Raw genomic sequence first — 23,373 nt, forward strand, 5'->3', positions numbered from 1 at the left:
ACAGGCAGCTGATTTCTATGACGAGGGTATTGGAAAGGTGATACAACACTACGACAACACTCGAAGCTGGAGCGGCGGCTATGTAGAGAAATAGGTGGAAGGTGTACCTAACTGTTGCAAATAAAACGTTTCTGGTTTTCACAGTGGTTTCCATTTCGCAACCGATCGGAACTTACTTTCTGGATAACCCTCGTATACCAATAGACGCCAACCATCTCTGCAATTATTTATCGACCTCTTCAACTAGTTACTTGGAAGTGGCGCTGTACCACCTAGACAACGTAACACAAGGAAACAAGTGACGATAGAAGAGGGGGAAGTTATTGTTCTTGTGGTTGTTGCAGTTGACCCGCACGTTAACCTCCCGCGCAATCGCATGAGGAAGTAGGATGTGGCAGTCCCTATCACATATCTCTCCATCAAGAGCTGTGTGGAAACGATTGTAAGAATCATGTTAACATCTGTACACGGGCATTAAAAGAGGATACTCTAGATCTATCATGTATCTAGTTTAGTGATGAAGCCACATTTACCAATGGTGGCCAGGTAAAGCGCTGAAATGTGCATTATTGGTCTGTTGACAATGCCCGTTGGCTTCGTCAGGTGGAACGCCAGTGTCCATGGAGTGTAAACATGTAATGTGGGATAATGAACCATGACCTCATAGGCTCGTGCTTCATAGATGGAACACTGAATGTGCACAAGCATCGTAGCTTCCTAACAGACTATCTTCCACGGATGCTACAAGATGTAGACTAGGAGGAACCTGTAGTACCAACTTGATGGCTGTCCTGCCCATACTGCACGAAGTACTACAGCATGTCTTCACGAACTGCTTCAAAATCGTTGGACTGAACGCAGAGAGCCTGTACTTTGGCCGCTCCGTTCCTCGGATTTGACGTCCGTACTTTTTTTCCTGTGTAGAAAGGTGAAAGATGCCGCCTACGAGCACATACTAACTACACCGGATGATACGCAACGACCTATTACTGCAGCCTCCTCGGACAGCTTCGCTAAAATTCTAGCATGTGTGCTGCAGTCATTCCGTACTAAACTGCAATAGTATGTTGCTGCTGACGGTCGTCATTTTGAACACAACCTGTGATGGTCAGTTGTGTTGTTACTGACCAGAATCCACGTAACTAATGTAAACACTTGTGTTGCTCTTCAGTGTGTGCTACCACAGATATAGTACAAGCGTCGGTGTGGGAACATTTCGAAACATGATATCTCGTAAACGACTCGCACTAGAATCCTGCAATAGTCCAGTTTACCCACCTTTTAGTCTGTTAATGTCAACAGGCATTGTTCCTTTTAAAAAATTGTGCGTTTGCACAAAAAGTACACCTTCTGTTATTACAATCTGTTGATTGCCTAACAATAAAAGCCCCTGACTACCAGCCGATTCTGCAAAAACAGCACAACAATAGCTCTTTTCGTTTCCGCAATATTTGCAGTGCAAAGTTTATGTGATACACCCCGTATATGAATGATACAACTATAAAACCGTTTTGTTTGCCTGTCTTTGTCTGTGTGTCTGTTAGTCTGTTTGAAGACACTAATCTCCAAAACTACTACACGAATTTTGATGGGTTTTCATAGGAATCTTCAGCGTAGCTTGGGGCAACGTGTAGGTTTACTTCATCAAGGTCAGATAATGAAAATATAGACGTCTTAGCATAAAGTTCTATCTAAAACAGTCGTATCTGTCTATTTCTCTGAACACGCTGGTGTCCAAACCTACTAGCCAAATTCTGATGGGATTTTCATAGGTAATTTGAGCGTCGCTTTGCTTTATTTAATCAAGAACAGATCCTGAAAAAATGAAAAAAAATGGGAGTCTGCTCAGCTTAGTAATTCGAGTGTCTACCACAGCGATGGCGTAGTACACCAAAGATCAAATTGGTGCTTTCAGTTTCGTAGAAAACCAAAGAACCACTAGAGGGGGCTGCTGGTTTCTTTACCTCAGCGACAGACGTATTTTCGAAGGTTCATGCCGTTGACAGAATTAAAGGCCGGAATCCTATATTTCCACATACAAACTAACATTGTGTTTACTAGCTAGGATATTCGGATTTAGTGATTTCGCTTTGTGTATTGAAAAACTTTAGGAAATTGTTTTATTTCTTTTCGTAGGTTTCACTTACAAGTGACAAGTGACAAAAGCCATCGGACGGCGATATGCACATTTACAAATGACGGTAGTATCGCGTACAAAAGGAATGAGAGGGCAGTGGGCTGGCGGAGCTGTCATTTGTACTCAGCTGATTCACGAGAGAGGGTTTCCGACGTAATGGCCGCTCGACGGGGATTAACAGGCTCTAAACGTGGAATAGTATTTGGACCTAGGCGCATGGGACATGCCAACTCGGAAATCTTCAGCATATTCAGTATTTCGAGATCCTCAGTGACAAGGGTGTACCGAGAATACCAAATTTCAGGCATTACCTTTCACCACGGACAACGCAGTGGTCGACGGCCTCCACTTAGCGATAGAGAACAGCGACGTTTTGCGAAGAATTGTTTGTGTTGACAGAAAAGCAACACTCCATGAAATAAGTGCAGAAATCAATGTGAGGCGTGCACGAACGTATCTGTTAGGACAGTGCGGTGAAATCTGGTATTAATGGGCCATGGCAGCAGACGACCGACCCGAGTGCCTTTGGTAACAGGAACACATCGTCTGCAGCGCCTCTCCTTGGTTCGTGACGATATCGGTTGGACCCTAGACTACTGGAATACTCATAAGGGCTCCGATTCAGTTGGTAAGAGCTGATGGTAGGGTTTGCGTGTGGCATAGACCCCACGAAGCCATGGACCCAAGTTGTCAACGAGGCACTGTGCAAGCCAGTGGTGGCTCTATAATGGTGTTGGCTGTGTTTAAATGGAATGGACTCGGTCCCCTGGTCCAAATGAATCGGTCATTGACCATTTGCAGCCATTCATGCTCTTCATGTTCCCAAACACTGATGGAATTTTTATAAATGATAATGCCCCATGTCACTGGACCACAATTTTTCACTATTGGTTTCTGGAACATCCTGCACAGTTCAGGCGCCGAAACTGGCCACCCTGTTCGCCCGACCTGAATCCCATCGAACATTCATGGTACTTAATCGATAGGTCAGTTCGTGCACAGAGTCGTGCACTGGCAACATTTGCAATTATGAACGGCTGTAGGGGCAGCATGGATCAACAGTGCTGCAAGGGACTTCCAACGACTTGTTGAGTCTACGCCACGTTGAACTGCTGCACTACACCTGACAATAGGAGGTCCGGCACGATATTAAATGGTACCCCATGACTTTTGACACCTCAGTCTATTACACGTATTTTACACGAGGATCGTCTCTGCCAAGGTTACCGGCATGATATTCCAAGTTCCGCATGTAAACTAGCACACATTTTACTCGCTTCTTATTTGTAGTGGCCGAGTGGTTCTAGGCGCTTCAGTCCGTGGCCGCGCTGCTGCTACGGTCGCAGGTTCGAATCCTGCCTCGTGCATGGAGGTGTGTGATACCCTTCGGTTAGTTAGGTTTCAGTAGTTCTAAGTCTAGGGGACTGATGACCTCCGATGTTAAGTCCCATAGTGCTTACAGCCATTTGAACCATTTTACTATTTGTACAACAGCTCTCACGCGTCGTGGTGTTGTTTGCAGCCTGGCGCAGGTGGTGAAGCTGCTGATCGCGGCGGCCATCTTGTTCACGTACGGCCTGCAGCTGTACGTGCCCACGCAGATCGTCATCTCGCCAGAACTGCGCTCCAGGCTGGGCAGCCGCTGGGAGACCACAGCCGAGGTCGCCTACCGGCTGCTGATCGTCGTCCTCTCAGGTCAGCGCTGGTGTACGAGCCGACAGCTCAGTCTCTTTCCTGAGTCTAAGACTCCTTTTTTAAAAGCAAAAAATGTACTGACAGTGAGTCATCGGTCTTCTAATGGGTTTGATGCAGCCAGCCACGAATTCCTCTCCTGTGAAAATCTCTTCGTGTCGGATTTTCACTTACACCTACAGCCCTGAGATATCTTTTAGGTGTAAAGGGTTCTACCACCAAAATACCGGGTGGTCGTAATTAACGTTCAGGTACTCAAGGAGCTATAGTCGAGAGCGCTAACGAGGTGCTTCCTGGACTCGGGTAGGCGCGCCGGCCCCGGATCTAGTCCGTCCGACGGATTAACGATGACGGCCGGTGTGCCAGCCAGTCTGGATGTGGTTTTTAGGCGGTTTTCCACATCCTACTAGGTGAATACTGGGCTGGTCCCCACGTCCCGCCTCAGTTACACGACTCGCAGACATTTGAAACACATTCACGCTATTTCACGATTTACACTGGACACAGACAGCTGGGGTACACTGATTCCGTCTTGGGGGGTATGGGGTGGCGGCAGGAAGGGCATTGGGCCACCCATTAACATTCACCATGCCAAATCCGTACTTAACCCTGCCGACCCTGCGCACAATGCGGAATAAAGGCAGTAGCAAAAGAAGAAAGAAGAAGACTCACGGAGCTATAGTGTGGCCTGCAATGATCGTATGGTAACGAAACTTGGTAAATACTATACTGAGTTAATGTGCAACCAATTTACGCTGACAAAAAAGAAAAAAATACGAGGGCGGTTCAGAAAGTAACCTCCGATTGGTCACAGTGCGGGTTGTGGGGGGGAGTAGCGACGCCATCTGTGCGTTCACGCACTCAACAGGTCAGTCGGCATCAAGCCGTGGTCGAGTGAACGTCGTACCTGCGCTAGTTTAGTTTTTGTGGCAGTTTGAAATGTGTGCTGCAATAGAAAACCCCGCCAAATGTGAAGTGCGTGCTGTCATAAGGTTTTTTACAGCCAAAGGATATTCTGCAGCAGCTATTCACCGTGAGCTTTGTGCCATGTACGGACCAAGAGTTATGAGTGAAGGAGTTGTCCGTGAATGGGTACGTTTATTTAAAAGTGGAGGAGAAAACGTTCATGATGAAGAGAGGAGTGGTAGACCATCATTGGTGACTGACGAACTCGTTCAGACAGTTGATGCAAAAGTTCGTGAAAATCGACGTTTCTCAATGTCGGAGTTGTCTACTGGTTTTCCACAGATTTCTAAGACTCTCTAAGCTCAAAGATGCGGTCACAGGCTGGCTCCAGGCACAAGCTGGTGATTTTTATGCAGAAGGAATTTCAAAGCTTGTGAAGAGATACGATAAGTGCCTCAATCGCTATGGAGACTATGTAGAAAAATAGTGCAAAGATGTAGTTGTAAGATGTATATATTAAAATATTTTTATTTAACTTGGTGTATTTTTTTAAATCAACCGGAGGTTACTTTCTGAACGGCCCTCGTAATTAATTCCAATTTTGGCCATCAGGTGCACATCTGGCGCTGATCTCGTCGTTGTCTCTGGTGCTCACACAGAATAAATTGTGTTAGCGGTGGTTAATAATAACACCAACATTATGCCGTTTCCATTTATTAGACCGCTTTGGCCCAAGCCCCGTTAGTAATCCATCAGATATGAAAGGATTTCATTTTGTAACATCTGCTAAACGTATTACAACATAATGAGAACAATTTACAGTGGTATAAACTGTAGGTACAAGCAGTTTTGTAGTTTATTTGACATTCATATACCTTACTTAAATCATTTTTAACATACAGGCTGTGATAAAATGTGATATGTACAACTGCACAATCAAAGAACATCTAGTCATAGATACTAGTCAATATTCCATTTTTGTGCAGCAATTTTGAGTGGAATGCACACCTACATATACATCTACATGGATAGTCTGCAAATCACATTTAAGTGCCTGGCAGTGGGTTCATTGAACCACCTTCACCATCCTCTATTGCTTCAATCTCGTATTAGCGCGTGGGAAGAACGAACACCTGTATCTTTCCGTACGAGCTCTGATTTCCCTTGTTTCATCGTGGTGATCGACTCTCCCTACGTAGGTCGGTGTCAACAAAATATTTTCGCATTCGGAGGAGAAAGCTGGTGATTGGAATTTCGTCGGAAGATTGCTCCGCAACGAAAAACGCCTTCCTTTTAATGATCTCCACCCCAAATACTGTATCAATTCAGTTACACTCTCTCCGCTACAAAACGTGCTGCACTTCTTTAAATGTTTTCGATATACTCCGTCAATCCTATCTGGTAAGGATCCCACACGGCGCAGCAGTGTTCTAAAAGAGGTCGGACAAGCGTAGAGTAGGCAGTCTCCTTAGCAGATGTGTTACATTTTTAAGTGTCCTGCCAATAAAACGCAGTCTTTGGTTAGCCTTCCCCACAACATTTTTTATGTGTTCTTCCAATTTAAGTAGTTCCCAATCGTAACTCCTAGGTATTTAGCTGAATTTATGTCCCTTAGATTTGACTGATTTATCGTGTAACCGAAGTTTAACGCATTCCTTTTAGTTGTCATGTAGACAACCTCACACATTTCGTTATTATGGTCAATTGCCAATCTTTGCACCATACAGATGTCTCTTCTAAACCGTTTTGCAATTTGTTTTGATGTTTTGATGGCTTTACTCGTGGTAAACGACAGCATCATTCGCAACAAACCTAAGATGGCTGCTCAGATTGTCTCCGAAATCTTTTATATAGATAAGGATCAGCAAAGGGCCTATTACACTACCTTGGGGAACGCTAGAAATTGTTTGTGTTTTAATCGCAGACTTTCCTTCAGTTACTACGAACTGTGATCTCTCTGCCAGGAAATCACGACTCCAGTCACATAACTGAGACGATATTCCATAAATACGCAATTTCACTACAAGCTGCTTGTCTCGTACAGTGTCAAAAGCCTTCCGGAAATCCAGGAATACGGAATCCATTTCAAATCCCTTGTCAATAGCACTCAACATTTCGTGTGAGTAAAGAGCTAGTTGTGTTTCACAAGAACGATGTTTCCTAAATCCATGTTGACTGTGTGTCAATAGACCATTTTCTTCGGGGTAATTCATAATGTTCGAACACAATATATGTTCCAAAATCCTGCTGCATATCGACGTTAACGATATGGTCCTGTATTTTAGTGGATTACTCCTAATAATGTTCTTGAATATTGGTGTGACCTGTGCTAATTTCCAGTCTTTGGGTACGGATCTTTCGTCGTGAGAATGGTTCTATATGAGCTACTGCATCAGCATACTCTGAAAGGAACGTAACTAGTATACAGTCTCACCAGAAGACTTGCATTTATTAAGTAATTTCAATCGCTTCACTACTCTAAGGATATTTACTTCTATGTCACTCATGTTGGCAGGTGTTCTTGATTCGTATTCTCGCGTTTTTATTTCGTCTTGTTTTGTGAAGGCATTACGGAAGGCTGTGTTTACTAACTCTACTATGGCAGCACTGTCTTCGATAGTATATCCATTGCAATCACGCAGCGAAGGCTTTTATTGTGTCTTGCCGCTAACATATTTCACATGCGACCATAATATCTTTAGAATTTCTGTAAGGTTTCGAAACAAAATTTCGCTATGCAAACTATTATAAACATTTCGCTAAATTTCGAGCTTCTATAAAAGATCACTAATCTTGGGGATATAACACAACTTCAAGTTTGCACTTATAATACATTACCATAAATGTCTAAAACACTCGAGGAAATTTTTATTTCTGAGGTCTGTTTATTCGCTGAGTACAAATTGTGGTTGTTCTTTTTCAATTTCTTCTAGAATGTCCATCAACCTGCATTTCTCTACCCTATGCATGCACCTTTGAAGATTCCTCGATGCTGTTGGTGTTACAATTATAGTTTTGTAGTTGTCCACTAAATGAAGATTTACATTTTATGTGACATCTCGCAACATTGCACAATACTTTCTTATCTCTGCCTGTATGTCAAAATCTGATAAGTACGATACATAAATGTCAAAAAGATAAAAGAAGAAGACATGTACAGCTATAAAACTGAGCGTACCTACTGTTAATCCCACTGTAAAGGGTTCTCGTTTCGTTGTATTATGTTTTGTAGAGGCCTGAAAATGGGTTAATGCCGAAATTGAAATCGCAAAACAAAATTCTATCAACTGAAAGCAAGATGAAACCCTATAAAAATTTATACAAGCTGTGGACTGGTAGTTCAAGAAAATAATTTCTGTAGGTGTTCCTGGCTTTCACAGCGCCAGATTTGCACCTGGTGGCTGAAACTGGAACTAATGTTTTCCAGTGTAAGTCGGTTCCGCATTAACGCACTAGAATATCTACCGAATTTCGCTTCCATAATTACGTCTGTGAGTAGTTGCACTTTATTTATAACCACCTGGTTCATCTTTTCATGGAAATAATATTGTATACTGGCTTATGTAACTTACATTAGAATCTACCTTCTTTTATTATGCCAGAAGTATTCAAAATACTTGGTTCAGTTTTGTTTATTTGTAAACCCAGGCCACCAATCGCATTTTAAAAATGTGAGACAAATGTCAGTTTTGACTTCAACTCGAATACGTCTATACATAATTTAGCTACAACAGGGGCAACAGCCACACTGAACTTCTTCAAAGAAAGAAGTTCCCTGGATTGGCTGTTATTCATTTAGATTTTATTATTGCTTTGCATACGTTGATGCTTTGTCTGTGAAGGTATTTTCAATGAACTGAATACACATGAGAAAAAATAATTAAAATCATATTGATTTTGTTCCTGTCACTTGTATAACCTTGCCCAAAGCCTGTCAAGGCAGGTTTTCTGATATGGATGCATTTGTTTTGAAAATGGCTACTCACCAGAATCGTCGAAGAACACAAAATAAAAATAAAATGGAAATGTGTAAGAGTAAATAAAGGAAAGTTTTTTCTTTCAAGAAATTAAACCACACTCTTGAAAATCACTACACAGTCAAAATTTGCAGTAGGGAAAAATCATAATAAAAGGATATTCTAATCCAAGCTACGACAGCTAAGAACATCAGTTATTTATGGTATATATCCCAATCTCTGTCTGCCCCTATAATTTTTATGGCAAACCGCTCAGTGTAGTACCATGGTAGATATTCCCTCGTTTCTTATCGCACTGTTCCTTCTTCTATTTAGTTTCTTCACATATTTCTTTCCTTGAAAAATCTGTGGAGAATCTGTTCATTTCTTATCTTGTCTGTCCTCTCAATTCTGAGCAGGCTGTCTCTTTTTGCCTGTGATAGTCTGCATCTTGTATCCCCCTTGCTCTGTCCCAGGGGTTCATTAAGCAATTAGTATAACAATAGGTTTTACTCTGAATGTATGCTTGCCCTTGATGTATGCAACCCAAATGAACAATGTGTGCCCATGCCACCATTGCCCTACTACTTAGGGCCTGTAGCTGTGACCTATCAGTTGCGCCTTGACTTCATATGCGTATAACCCTAAACATGGGTCTCATACTAGCCACATTCCTGATATGTATTGCCTACCTCACCGATTTTTGGCTCCACCTCATCTCTTCAACCCGCCTGACAGCACCTGCACACTTCATCAGCTTGTCTATACCCTACAACCTTGTCCTGTGTGCAATTTGAGTACTACTTTGCTGTTCCTTTGTCCTTACGCGGTCACCTCAAGGTCAGTCCGTCCTTCACTGCTGCCCACTACATGGAGCGCCCTCCTTTCGCTTTGTTGCAGTGGCGGTGGCGGCGGCGCTGCCCAACCTGGGCCCCGTCATCTCGCTGGTGGGCGCCGTCTGCTACTCGACGCTCGGTCTGCTGTGGCCCGCCGTCATCGAGACGGTTGCGCTATGGGAGCGAGGCGTCGGTCCGGCCTCGTGGCACCTCTTCAAGAACGCACTCATCGCCGTCTTCGCGGTCACCGCCCTCGTCTCCGGTTCCTACGCCAGCATCCTCGAGATCGCAGAGGCCTACGGCTGATGACGTCACCGGCAGCCCGCGACTCTACCGCGGCCGTGTGTCCGAATACTCCCACATCGCTGCCGGACACACAGCCGACACACTGTGCTATTTATGTTCTCTCATCTCCTATATATGTCATGACTGTGCGAAATCTCCCCCGAGGACGCAAACAAGCAGATGCTGGTTGGAAACTGATTTTAGAAAACCGACCATTAAACTGATCCTGCAAAGTATTTCTCTACTTCAAGCTCTGCTAGTGATCCTAACATACCAGTGACAAAACGTCTTGCCAAAACCCAAGAATCTCCGGTCAAGACATGAAAGCAATCACCTGGTGATAGGCGAGCGTTATCGCGCTGTTCCTACATACCCCATATCCATTCTCAGATTCATTGTTATTTATGTTTTTCCATAACATGTTTGTTTGCACGGCCATCTTCGTAGCAGCTGTTAAAATCAATTATTATTGGTTTCTCCATCTGAAGATCGCTGCAAATAATTGAAGAGTGTTTTGTACCACATGCATTTCGCTTTTCTTTATAAAGCATCTTCTGTGGTCATTCTGCAAATATTGATACATATTTGTATGTTTTTGGACTATCTTAGATCAAAAACAGTACTTTGTTTACAAAGTTGGAGTGCAGGAAGAACAGTGGTTTGCAAAATGTGTGAAACAGGTGCAGGAACATCGTAAATTTGAAAAAAAGTACTCTTTTTAATCTAAACCAACCAAAGATATACAAACATCTATCCATGTTTGCAGAATGACCACAGCAGATGCTTTGTAAACAAAAGCAAAACGTGTCTGGTGCAAAATCCTCCTTAATCAACTACAGTAAGCTTAAGTTGGAGAAATCACTACCAATTGATATTCTTCCATATTTATCTCCACCACAACTACGTGAAATGCCTGTAGCAACAGCAAAAAATAATTTTTCCGTTTCTTGGTGGATACTGATTTTAGGAATTATTTCTGTGAGCTTCACATGAGGTGAAGCTTCAGAGGATAAATCAATAACAATTGTATTCTTCCATATTTATCTCTACCACAACTACGTGAAATGCCTGTAGCAAGAGCAAAAAAAGTTTTTCTGTTTCTTGGTGGAAACTGATTTTAGGAATTATTTCTGTGAGCTTCACATGAGGTGTCTGGTATATCCTTCCTGCAAAATGTTCTCCTACGTTATCGTTTGGTCATAAACTGTATTTACCAATGACCAGTTTTCTTTTCCTTGCGCAAAGTAGCTCATTGAAAAATACCGTTGCCGCTTCTGGATCCTTAAACAAAATAACAGTTTAAAAGTAGAGCATTATTTCACACAGGCTGTTAAAAATCATCAATTTTTCCTAACTATGACTGACAGTATCAGCATTTATGCCATTGTCAGACACCATGAGAATATACCAGGGACGTAAAAGCAATAGAAAAATATTATAGAAGTATGAAGATCAATATATATAGATCATACCTGCAAGATGCATCAATCCTAGTGTTTTTATACCCTTATCACTGTTGTCAAACTTATTTCAAAAAAATTTATCGAAATTGTCATTTAATTACTTGGAATGTTATCTGTACGTGCTCTGAGAGTTCAGTCCCCAATGTCACTGAAAACGGTCAACCTAAGTAACACTTTGAGTCGTCGGAAGAGGTGGTAGACTTGCAGAGCGAAATGAGAAGTAACACGGGGATCATCAAACGACTCCCATGGCAATTTTTTAGTTATTTCTGTTGTGTGTGCATCTTTGAGCTGTTTAGGTGCCCTTAATAACCCAGTTTACTACAGCTAAGAGTTTTATTCGTAATTCTCAACAACGTTTCCCAACATACTTCTCGGATATCAGAGGAGCATAGCTTATCAGGAACAGGAATTTCTTCTCTCGGTAGAGCATTGTTATGATTTCCAGTCCACATTACAGATAAACTGCTTCTCTGTTCATTATTAGTATTTCAGCGGGCTTGCTTGAAACCACAACGCCATACCACCACTTTTCCTTCACTCGTGACAATACCTCCAGATATTTCACGCAGCTGACACTTGATTTTGGTAGGATTATGTCCCTAAAGAAATGTAATTGCTCGCCCATTTCACCATTTACTGCATGAAAATTATTAGTACGGCACTGTGTTACGCTGATTACAAAGACAGATAAAAATAACCTGACGGCAAGTGATGGAGTAACGCTCCCAACAGGCTATTTAATATTATTATGTGTGCGGAAACCAATCATAACTGCAATCAGTTTTTTTTTACATGCAAATGTACCTCCGTTTTGAACGAAGTCTCTTACTGAAGTTAAAATAACACCTTTTGCGAAATATTTTCAATGAATGAGCTTGTCACTTAACCTTTACCATATTTATTTTATAATACAGTATTAGACGTGATGAAGTTACCACAAAAATTTAGTGTTACACTGATTAATAACTGCTTTGCTAACCCTTCTGTACTAAAGAAAAGCTACTTCACTTTCTTCGTCAAGTTAGGTTGCCTGTTTTAAAGTGCATGAAATCTTTTCAGGATCAGTTTTATTTTGCCATGTAGTAAATAAATTTCTTGTACACTACAAATAATTACGTATATTTGTACTTAACGCAAAAGCATTGCTTATAAATGCTTCTGCCAAAGAAAATACATATAGAGCCACAATATACATCCTACGACAAGAACAAGTGTTACACGTTAAACATGTAGTACTTTGGTCGATGTATTGTCAGGCTGTGTACCTCAGCAGGCCATGAAAAAAATGTTAATCCTTCCGAGGAGATGAATATATATGACATACTATAAATTGATTGACTGTGGATTATTACGACTAGCGCCATGGTCTTTAGACTAATGGTAGCGGCTGTGTCTACATATTCACTGACCTCAACGTGTTCGAGTGTTTCGTCACTGCTGAACCACGAAGAGTGCTGAGATATCTGGAATCATACCCTGGAGATAACCTGTATTCAGTTCAATTGCTGGGTGAACCCTGCATATTGGACATTGATTAACTGAGGCAGCGTTTCACTGCTTTTTTTTATCGTATGAGCTGTGAATATCGTGTGATATTTTTCCAGTACAAACGTTTCTAAACGGCTGCATACAAGGAGGCAGACGTCCAATGATGTACTAGCTTGCAGTTCAGTTTACTGTGATAAAATTCTGTAGGCTACGAGAACTTCTGTTTCTTGTCGAGTGAGTAACGCATGTACATACGAACAAGTGCTGTATGCTAGCGTACGAGCTCGTAGAACGAGAGACAGTGAAATTCGGACACTGAGATGAAAACTATGAAGTGGATATTTATTGCAAGTAATTGTGTACCTGAAAATGGCAGCTGTTCATAATAAATGCAAGAATCTATTTCCGCTGCATCATGTAACCATCAGCTCAAGGTGACAGTCATTTCCAGTGAAATTAATGTTGCTAAAAACATATTTTCAAGTAAATTATTTACCATGTGGGAATACATTTTTGCTTCAAGATGATAGCTTTACCGAGTGTTGCATAGAAAAGAGACTATAACATCGATCTGTTCTGAATTTGTTGAATTGGCACTATGTTGTTATCCATAAATATTTTTGTGAGTATATTTCTGTTAGAAAATAAAATAAATGTATAAAGTGTTAATTCGCCTCACTTTTTACTACGTTATCCTCTTTGTAGTACCTGTCCTGAATAGCATGTCTTTCCATATTTATTGCAATTGTTTTAGGTATATGGGCAAATAATGTATGCTTTATTACCTCTGAATTCCAGACATGTTCAGAGAATTCTCATATACAAAAATTGAAAACATAATACATTTGTTTCCAATTATTTCTTCTACCTTTAGTTGCATTCATTTGGAGTACATGTTTGTAAAAATGACGGACTTAACTTTTAATTCCCAAGGCGAAAGTACAAAGTAGGCACATATACGACACGTAGAGTAAAGAAGTAAATTTCGTGACAGATCTCGGATTGTGTAGTGCCTTGACTACAGATTGAATCACAGCCTGGTCATTACCTGACATCTTTATCTCATCTCAGAAATAAAAGAAAACCAAATACATCACACTTGTGCTGTTTATGCACAAATAACATTTCATTGAGAGTTTTCAGGGTGCCGAATATTTTCTATTCAGAAAGCTACAAGCAAAATCAAATAAAATGAAAACTATCAAAGGTTAAACCAGATCAGTAGAAAATAAGGATAGTATTACCAGATCTTCGACTTCCTAGAAATTTATGTACACCAAATGAACATTTTGCATACATACTATATATTTGTACACGAAACATTTCAGGCGGAAATCGAAAATTGTTTTGAGTTAGTGTAATTTTTATGTGCAGCATTAAATTCTGAACAATATTTTAAAAAAAGGTTTCTGTTTCTGAATCTGAGTGCGTTATGACACGTCGAATATTTGTCATGGAAAAGAGGCGATTCGACATATTTGGTTTAAAAGTTTCAGTTTTGTTAGCACTGTTTCATTGAGCATATTAAAGAAACAAGTTATGCGTTCTTTATGTTACCCTTAAAATATCCTTTGTAAAATGGTAAATAGTTTCTTATGTTAGCATTGCACATTATGTGGTTAACCTCATCATTTGTATGGTAAATTAGAGTGTACATAAATTTAAAACCAAGTAAATAGGCTCCAGATTGAAGGAAATTAGTGAACACTGAGTTGCTTTTTCTGGCAGCACATTAGTATTTTTATTCCATGTTATGGCTAAACGCAGAGTGGCAACATCTATAGACATTTTTAACTCTCATATAAAAGAGGACCACTTGTCTTGTTTGGCATTTTTGTAACCACAAAATATTCTTTTATAGAAAGCTACTCCGAGTTCCTTAAAATGCCTCTAAAATTCTGGAGGTGGAATTTTGTGAAGCATCACATACACAGCTGTGAGATTTAGAAAAGGGACCGCTATTAAGCCAATGTTATTTCTCCATAACGATTAGACGTATGTTTTCAGGAGACTGCTTATTAAGGTGTTATTAACTCCTGTTTGTTTCAAATAACTTTCATATCGATACTGGCATATAGCGAATGATGTAAATTATTATAACACACACAAAAGAATAAAATGAATGTTTTAGATATTGTCGAATCTTTTTGCACGTAATCAAAATTTTATTTCTCCCGCAAGAGAACCGTTTTTGCTTTCCTTCTCTCATATATAAATTTCGTATCTTCATATATTACCTTGAACTATCTAGAATAACAAAAAGAGAAAAAAACAGATCGTGTCCGATTACAAGATCAGGTGCGAAAATCTGGAGCACTTCATCTCTCTTAAACACTTAGGACTAATACTAAGAAGTGATATGAATGGGCATGAACTTGTGAAATCATTGTTGCGAAAGGCGAATGGAAAATGAGATTCGTTGCAGGTTGCATGCGAAGTACACATTGTTGTTCTTGCGTTTATAGACATAATGAAGAGGGGATGAACGAATTCAGAAAAAGCAGGAAGTGTGTGCGACAGATGTGCTACCACTATCGTGTATCTCACGTATGGCTCGTGAAAATAAGACGAGAGATTTTCCCATACATGATATGCTTGTACGATAATACGCTGCGTTCCAAGAAGACGTTAATTTTGTACCATTTATATCATGTTAAGCAAATGTGTGAACTGTGTATATGTCATCCTGAACAGTACACAGGAAAATACGTTAACGGTCTAACACGTAAGGCCATATCTGGTAATTTTATATCAGATTGAATTTTTCAATTTTTTACTTTATATCTTACTACACTCCTGGAAATTGAAATAAGAACACCGTGAATTCATTGTCCCAGGAAGGGGAAACTTTATTGACACATTCCTGGGGTCAGATACATCACATGATCACACTGACAGAACCACGGGCACATAGACACAGGCAACAGAGCATGCACAATGTCGGCACTAGTACAGTGTATATCCACCTTTCGCAGCAATGCAGGCTGCTATTCTCCCATGGAGACGATCGTAGAGATGCTGGATGTAGTCCTGTGGAACGGCTTGCCATGCCATTTCCACCTGGCGCCTCAGTTGGACCAGCGTTCGTGCTGGACGTGCAGACCGCGTGAGACGACGCTTCATCCAGTCCCAAACATGCTCAATGGGGGACAGATCCGGAGATCTTGCTGGCCAGGGTAGTTGACTTACACCTTCTAGAGCACGTTGGGTGGCACGGGATACATGCGGACGTGCATTGTCCTGTTGGAACAGCAAGTTCCCTTGCCGGTCTAGGAATGGTAGAACGATGGGTTCGATGACGGTTTGGATGTACCGTGCACTATTCAGTGTCCCCTCGACGATCACCAGTGGTGTACGGCCAGTGTAGGAGATCGCTCCCCACACCATGATGCCGGGTGTTGGCCCTGTGTGCCTCGGTCGTATGCAGTCCTGATTGTGGCGCTCACCTGCACGGCGCCAAACACGCATACGACCATCATTGGCACCAAGGCAGAAGCGACTCTCATCGCTGAAGACGACACGTCTCCATTCGTCCCTCCATTCACGCCTGTCACGACACCACTGGAGGCGGGCTGCACGATGTTGGGGCGTGAGCGGAAGACGGCCTAACGGTGTGCGGGACCGTAGCCCAGCTTCATGGAGACGGTTGCGAATGGTCCTCGCCGATACCCCAGGAGCAACAGTGTCCCTAATTTGCTGGGAAGTGGCGGTGCGGTCCCCTACGGCACTGCGTAGGATCCTATGGTCTTGGCGTGCATCCGTGCGTCGCTGCGGTCCGGTCCCAGGTCGACGGGCACGTGCACCTTCCGCCGACCACTGGCGACAACATCGATGTACTGTGGAGACCTCACGCCCCACGTGTTGAGCAATTCGGCGGTACGTCCACCCGGCCTCCCGCATGCCCACTATACGCCCTCGCTCAAAGTCCGTCAACTGCACATACGGTTCACGTCCACGCTGTCGCGGCATGCTACCAGTGTTAAAGACTGCGATGGAGCTCCGTATGCCACGGCAAACTGGCTGACACTGATGGCGGCGGTGCACAAATGCTGCGCAGCTAGCGCCATTCGACGGCCAACACCGCGGTTCCTGGTGTGTCCGCTGTGCCGTGCGTGTGATCATTGCTTGTACAGCCCTCTCGCAGTGTCCGGAGCAAGTATGGTGGGTCTGACACACCGGTGTCAATGTGTTCTTTTTTCCATTTCCAGGAGTGTATTTGCATATTATTGTTTTCAGCATTGCACTCGATAATGTTGCGAACGACGAAATCTAGATTTTACACAGGAAATATACAGAAATATACAGTCAGACCACGGTGTTTTCCTTCAAAGAATCTAAATCTGCATCTATATCTACATCTACATCCACACACAGCAAGCTACCTGATGGTGTGTGGGGGAGGGTACCTTGAATACCTCTATCGGTTTTCCCTTCTATTCCAGTTTCGTATTGTTCGTGGAAAGAAAGATTGTCGGTATGCCTCTGTGTGAGCTCTAATCTCTCTGATTTTATCCTCATGGTCTCTTCGCGAGATATACTGCTTGACTCCTCGATGAAGGTATGTTCTCGAAACTTCAACAAAATCCCGTACCGAGCTACTGAGCGTCTCGATTGCAGACTATTCCTCTGGAGTTTATCTATCATCTCCGTAACGCTTTCGCGATTACTAAAAGATCTTCTCCGTTGGATCTTCTCTATCTCTTCTATCAACCCTATGTGGTTCAGATTCCACATCGGTGAGCAGTATTCAAGCAGTGGGCGAACAAGTGTATTGTAACCTACTTCCAGTGTTGCATTTCCTTAGGATTCTTCCAATGAATCGCAGTCTGGCATGTACTTTACCGACGATTAATTTTATGCGGTCATTCCATTTTAAACCACTCCTAATGCCTGCTCCCAGATAATTTATGGAATTAACTGCTTCCACTTGCTGACCTGCTATATTGTAGCTAAATGATAAAGGATCTTTCATTCTATGTATTCGCAGCACATTACACTCGTCTACGTTGAGGTTCAATTGCCATTCCCTGTACCATGCGTCAATTCGTTGCTGATCTACCTGCACTTCAGTACAATGTTCCCTTGATACACCCTCTCGATATACTACAGTATCATCCGCAAAACGGAAGACTTCTCTCCATTGAGAATGACATGCTGCGTTCTGGTATCTAGGAACTCTTCAATCCAGTAACACGGTTGGTCTGATAGTCCACATGCTCTTACTTTGTTCATTAATCGACTGTGGGGAACTGTATCCAACGCCTTGCGGAAACCAAGATATACGGCATCTACCTGGGAACCCGTGTCTATGGCCCTCTGAGTCTCGTGGACGAATAGCGAGAGCTGGGTTTCACACGATCGTCTTTTACGAAACCCATCCTGATTCCTACAGAGTAGATTTCTAGTCTCCTGAAAAGTCATTATGCTTGAACATAATACGTGTCCCAAAATTCTACAACTGATCGACGTTAGAGATGTAGGTCTATAGTTCTGCACGTCTCTTCGATGTCCCTCCGTGAAAACGGGGTGACTGTACCCTTTTCCAATCTTTTGGAATGCTACGCTCTTCTAGAGACCTACGGTACACCGCTGCACGAAGGGAGGCAAGTTCCTTCGCGTACTCTGCGTAAAACTGAACTGGTATCCCATCAGCCCCAGTGGCCTTTCCTCTTTTGAGCGATTATAATTGTTTTCCTGTCCCTCTGTCCTCTATTTCGATATCTACCATTTTGTCATCTGTGCGACAATCTAGAGAAGGAACTACAGTGCAGTCTTTCCCTGTAATTTTGTCTAGCTGTGGCTAGGCAGCATCGAAAACTTTTTAAGGTAAGAGGAGACTGGAGAGGAAATTACACTACTGGCCATTAAAACTGCTACGCCAAGAAGAAATGTAGATGATAAACGGATATTCACTGGACAAATATATTATACTAGAACTGACATGTGATTACATTTTCACGCAAGTTGGGTGCATAGATCCTGAGAAATCAGTACCCAGAACAACCACCCCTGGCCTTGATATGCCTGGGCATTGAGTCAAACAGAGCTTGGATGGCGTGTAAAGGTACAGCTACAGCTGCCCATGCAGCTTCAACACGATACCACAGTTCATCAAGAGTAGTGACTGGCGTATTGTGACGAGCTAGATGCTCGGCCACCATTGACCAGTCGTTTTCAGTTGGTGAGAGATCTGGAGAACGTTCTGGCCAGGGCAGCAGTCGAACATTTTCTGTATCCAGAAAGGCCCATACAGGACCTGCAACACGCGGTCGTGCATTATCCTGCTGAAATGTAGGGTTTCGCAGGGATCGAATGAAGGGTAGAGGCATGGGTCGTAACACATCTGAAATGTAACGTCAATGGGAACAAGAGGTGACCGAGACGTGTAACCAGTGGCACCCGATACCATCACGACGGGTGATACGCCAGTATGGCAATGACGAATACACACTTCCAATGTGCGTTCACCGGGATGTTGCCAAACACGGATGCAACCATCATGATGATGTAAACAGAACCTGGATCATCCGAAAAAATGACGTTTTGCCGTTCGTGCACCCAGGTTTGTCGTTGAGTACACCATCGCAGGCGCTCCTGTCTCTAATGCAGAGTGAAGGGTAACCGCAACCATGGTCTCCGAGCTGATAGTCCATGCCGCTGCAAACGTCGTCGAACTGTTCGTGCAGATGGTTGTTGTCTTGCAAACGTCCCCATCTGTTGACTCAGGAATCGAGACGTGGCTGCACGATCCTTTACAGCCATGCGGATAAGATGCTAGTGATACGAGTCCGTTGGAATCTATCACCCTCCTGAACCCTCCTGAACATTACCCTCCTGAACCCACTGATTCCATATTCTGCTAACAGTCATTGGATCTCGACCAAGCGAGGAGCAATGTCGCGATACGATAAACCGCAATCGCTACGGGCTACAATCCGACATTTATCAAAGTCGGAAACGAGATGGTACGCATTTCTCCTCGTTACACGAGGCATCACAGCAACGTTTCACCAGGCAACTCCGGTCAACTGCTGTTTGTGTATGAGAAATTGGTTAGAAAGTTTCCTTACGTCAGCACGCTGCAGGTGTCGCCACCGCCGCCAACCTTGTGTAATGCTCTGAAAAGCTAATCGTTTGCATATCACAGCATCTTCTTCCTGTCGGTTAAATTTCGCGTCTGTAGCACATCATCTTTGTGGTGTAGAAATTTTAATGGCCAGTATTGTAAGATAAGAGAGATTAGGAAAGGCGCGTAGACAGTAATTTTTTCCCTGAGTCAACACTTGAAGGAATAAGACAGAAGATCCCTAAAATCCCAATATTAACCACTAATTTTTGTAAACTGAATGAGCTGCACAATAGTTGCTATATCAACAGAACATGAGTAATGCCCCGTCTTCTTTTTAGGGTTCTGTATCTCAAGCTGTAAGAATGTAATCCTTAAAGGATCACTTGGCTGTCCATCTGTCTGCCTGTCCGACTGGTAAGGCCCTTCTCCATAGGAACGCGTAGACGTATAAAGTTAAAATTTTTGTCACGTACTGAAGTCTACGATCACTTAGTGGTGCTAAAATTGTAACCTTCTAAGTCAATGCATTCAATAGATACACCCATTCATTTCACATATTTTGATAATGCAAATCTCTCTCATTAAAACCTGTAGGGTACTTACTGTTGGCCTGGAACCACGATATTTGGCAAGAACCAAGATTTCACAACACAACTAAAGCAAAAAATCGTAAAATTTTTGATTTTTAATTATATCCTATAAAAAAACATTTTTGGCGTTTCTTATCACACTGTCTGTCCGAAAGTTAAGACCCTTTTTTTCTCAGGAAGAGCTAGACGCACATTCTAAGGTCTACAGTCCCTTATTGATGTAAAAATGTAAGCTTCTAGGTCAGTGAAATTAAAAGATGCAGCATGTCACATACTTTTATACCTACAAACTCACTGATCAGAAACTATAGGGTACTTCCCGTTAAGATAGACTTATAAAAATGAGCAAGAGGCGATTTTTCGCAGTTTATGTAAAGGAAAAAGTCCAAAAATTGTTAATTTGCAGTTACACCACACGAAAAAATAAATTTTTGTGGCTTGCTATCCGACTTAAAACTTGAAATTAAAGCAGTTGGAACTGATATGCCTAGTGATCGAATTTATTTAAAGTAGAAACGAATACAACAATCAGACGCAAATAATGTGTATTGCAAATCTAGATCTCGGTCACTGTGTGACCATATTCCGCGCAGCAAATTTAAGTTGAAGAAACATTATCTGCTTCGGTTTACTGTACTCTTTAATACTCAAAAATTAAAACATTCTCGAAAGACATGGAATTTTCGGGCCCGTTATCTTGCCAGTATCAACAACGATAACAGGCACAGGCACAAATCGTCGAGCTTCTCGATTCCCAGGATGCATGAACTATCGGTATAAATAAATAAATTTGTACGGAATCCTCAGAGCGTGTTACCTACTCGCTCTTGGCCAAGTTTTTTGGATTCATTGATAAGTTCTTAAGTTTATATGATTACTTACATGTTACATTTTTAATTTTATGAGGACAGCTTGGTTAGTCTTATAACACTTTTTTATTCCTTACAATTTACACCAGATGGTGGAATTTTAGTATTTCGAAACCGGTCGTGTAAGGAATAAAAATATTGTTGATTCAGAAACTGTTGTGCGGTTCCCTCAGTTTACGATATGGACTTGTACAATTTTGGCTGCCCCATAAGAAGAAGTCTTTGTGGATCCACCATTCATCTGGCAGTGGCTTTCGAAGTATCTCTGTAGATTTAAAAACTAATAGACCAGTAGGTTTCCCAAATGGGTTTCATTGGAAGTATTTTTCTTTGTTCAATATTGCAATTACTTCACTATGAAACTTCCGAAAGAGATGTCATTAACTTCGAGACGAATACAGCAGTAAAGTGTCACAAAAATAGAGGATATATGGTAAATTCTGACAAACATCCAGAGTATGAGAGTGATTGTTTTCATTGATAATGTACAAATTTCGACATGTAACCTGTGAAATTTTGTGAACGTGTGAAAATAGAAAAGTTGTGCAAGTCAGATAAGCACTATACTCAGATACTATCAGAGCATCATTCGTGTTGTCCCTGCATGATAGAAGTATAGCGACAGAATTAGTATCCACGTACAAATAACATCGATCATTTGTGTGTGAAAACAAATACAAGGTGAAATGTAGGTGGTGTAAAGTCTAATATTAGATGATGAAGGGAAAGGGCGATAAGAATCGACGATGTTTTACATGGGGAGACACAGAAAAAGAGGAAGTTACAAAAAAATAAATGAAAAGAGAGATGGAGAAGGAATGATAGAGTGAGAGAGAAAGATGGGGAAGAATAAATGATTGAAGAGGAAGAATAAATCGTTGAAAGGAAAAAAAAACACGTGAAAGGGGAGAATGAGAGAGATAAAGACAAGAGAGGTGGGGAGAGAGGGAAAAGAAAATGGAAAAGGAGAATGTAAGGACGCAAGGAGAGTGGGAAAATGTGGGAAGGGGGGAGAAGCAGAGAAGAAGTGAGGGAAAGAAAGAGGTAGAGCAAAAGAAGAGCAGAAAGAAGAAATAAGATGAACAAAATGGAGCAAAAGTCATAGGAATCGTTGGAGCAGAAGAAGATGTTTCTCTTATTACAGTTAAAAATATAGTGACTAAGTGAAAGTAAGCGTAGAGGCAACAAAGTTCGTTCAAGAAATCCTTGATGTAGTGTAAAAACCCACTGGTATCTTGGCGTGGCATAGGACATAGTACTTTCTCTAAAAAAATTACAGATCAGTAACTCACTGGAGAAGTGTTAAGCCGAGCCATTAAGTAGTTGTATGTGCCAGGAAGAACTTCCATGACCGCCATCTGCCACAGGCGATGCGCTTGCACACTAAGCAGACAGGTAGCAGGTCAGCAGATTTGAATCCCGCCTCTGAAGTGTCGATCGAAGCTGCAGCAGGCATTTGACAGGTGTAGTTGCCTGGGTTCCCCAGCGGCACCTTCGTCCTTGTCAGCGACGATATTCGGTATCGGCTTCCGGAACATTGCTCAGTATTTACAGCGGAGCTCTTCGCCCTGTATCAAGCCACGCAGTACACCCGGCAAGACAGGCTTTTCAGTTGTGTCATCTGCTCCTACTCTCTACATCTACATCTACGTGATATTTTTGCTATTCACAATTAAGTGCCTGGCAGATGGTTCAATGAACCACCTTCAAGCTATCTCTTTACCGTTCCACTCTCGAACGGCGCGCGGGAAAAACAAGCACTTAATTTGTTCTGTGCGAGCCCTGATTTCTCTTATTTTATCGTGATGATCGTTTCTCCCTATGTAGGTGGGTGGCAACAGAATGTTTTCGCAATCGGAAGAGAAAACGTGATTGAAATTTCTCGAGAAGATCCCGTCGCAACGAAAAACGCCTTTGCCACTGCAGTTCACGTTTCATGTCTGTGGCACTATCTCCGCTATTTCGCGGTAATACAAAACGAGCCGCCCTTCTCTGAATTTTTTCGATGTCATCCGTCAGCCCCACCTGATGCGGATCCCACACCGCACAGTAATACTCCAGAATAGGGCGGACAAGCGT

General features: G+C 42.2%; 1 protein-coding gene across 2 annotated transcripts in view; it reads left to right on the plus strand.

The window, feature by feature from the left end:
- LOC126253338 (proton-coupled amino acid transporter-like protein pathetic) overlaps positions 1-13,479 on the plus strand; it is a 400,313-nt gene extending 386,834 nt beyond the window's left edge. For both annotated transcript variants that reach the window (XM_049954603.1, XM_049954604.1), the window contains exons 9-10: positions 3,660-3,832; positions 9,592-13,479. In XM_049954603.1, the coding sequence (XP_049810560.1) occupies positions 3,660-3,832; positions 9,592-9,833 (415 nt within the window). In that variant the 3' untranslated portion in view covers positions 9,834-13,479. The remainder of the gene's footprint in view (positions 1-3,659; positions 3,833-9,591) is intronic.
- Positions 13,480-23,373: the final 9,894 nt, after the last annotated feature.

The sequence above is a fragment of the Schistocerca nitens genome, chromosome 4, assembly GCF_023898315.1.
Source record: "Schistocerca nitens isolate TAMUIC-IGC-003100 chromosome 4, iqSchNite1.1, whole genome shotgun sequence".
NCBI classification, from domain to species: Eukaryota; Metazoa; Arthropoda; class Insecta; order Orthoptera; family Acrididae; genus Schistocerca; species Schistocerca nitens.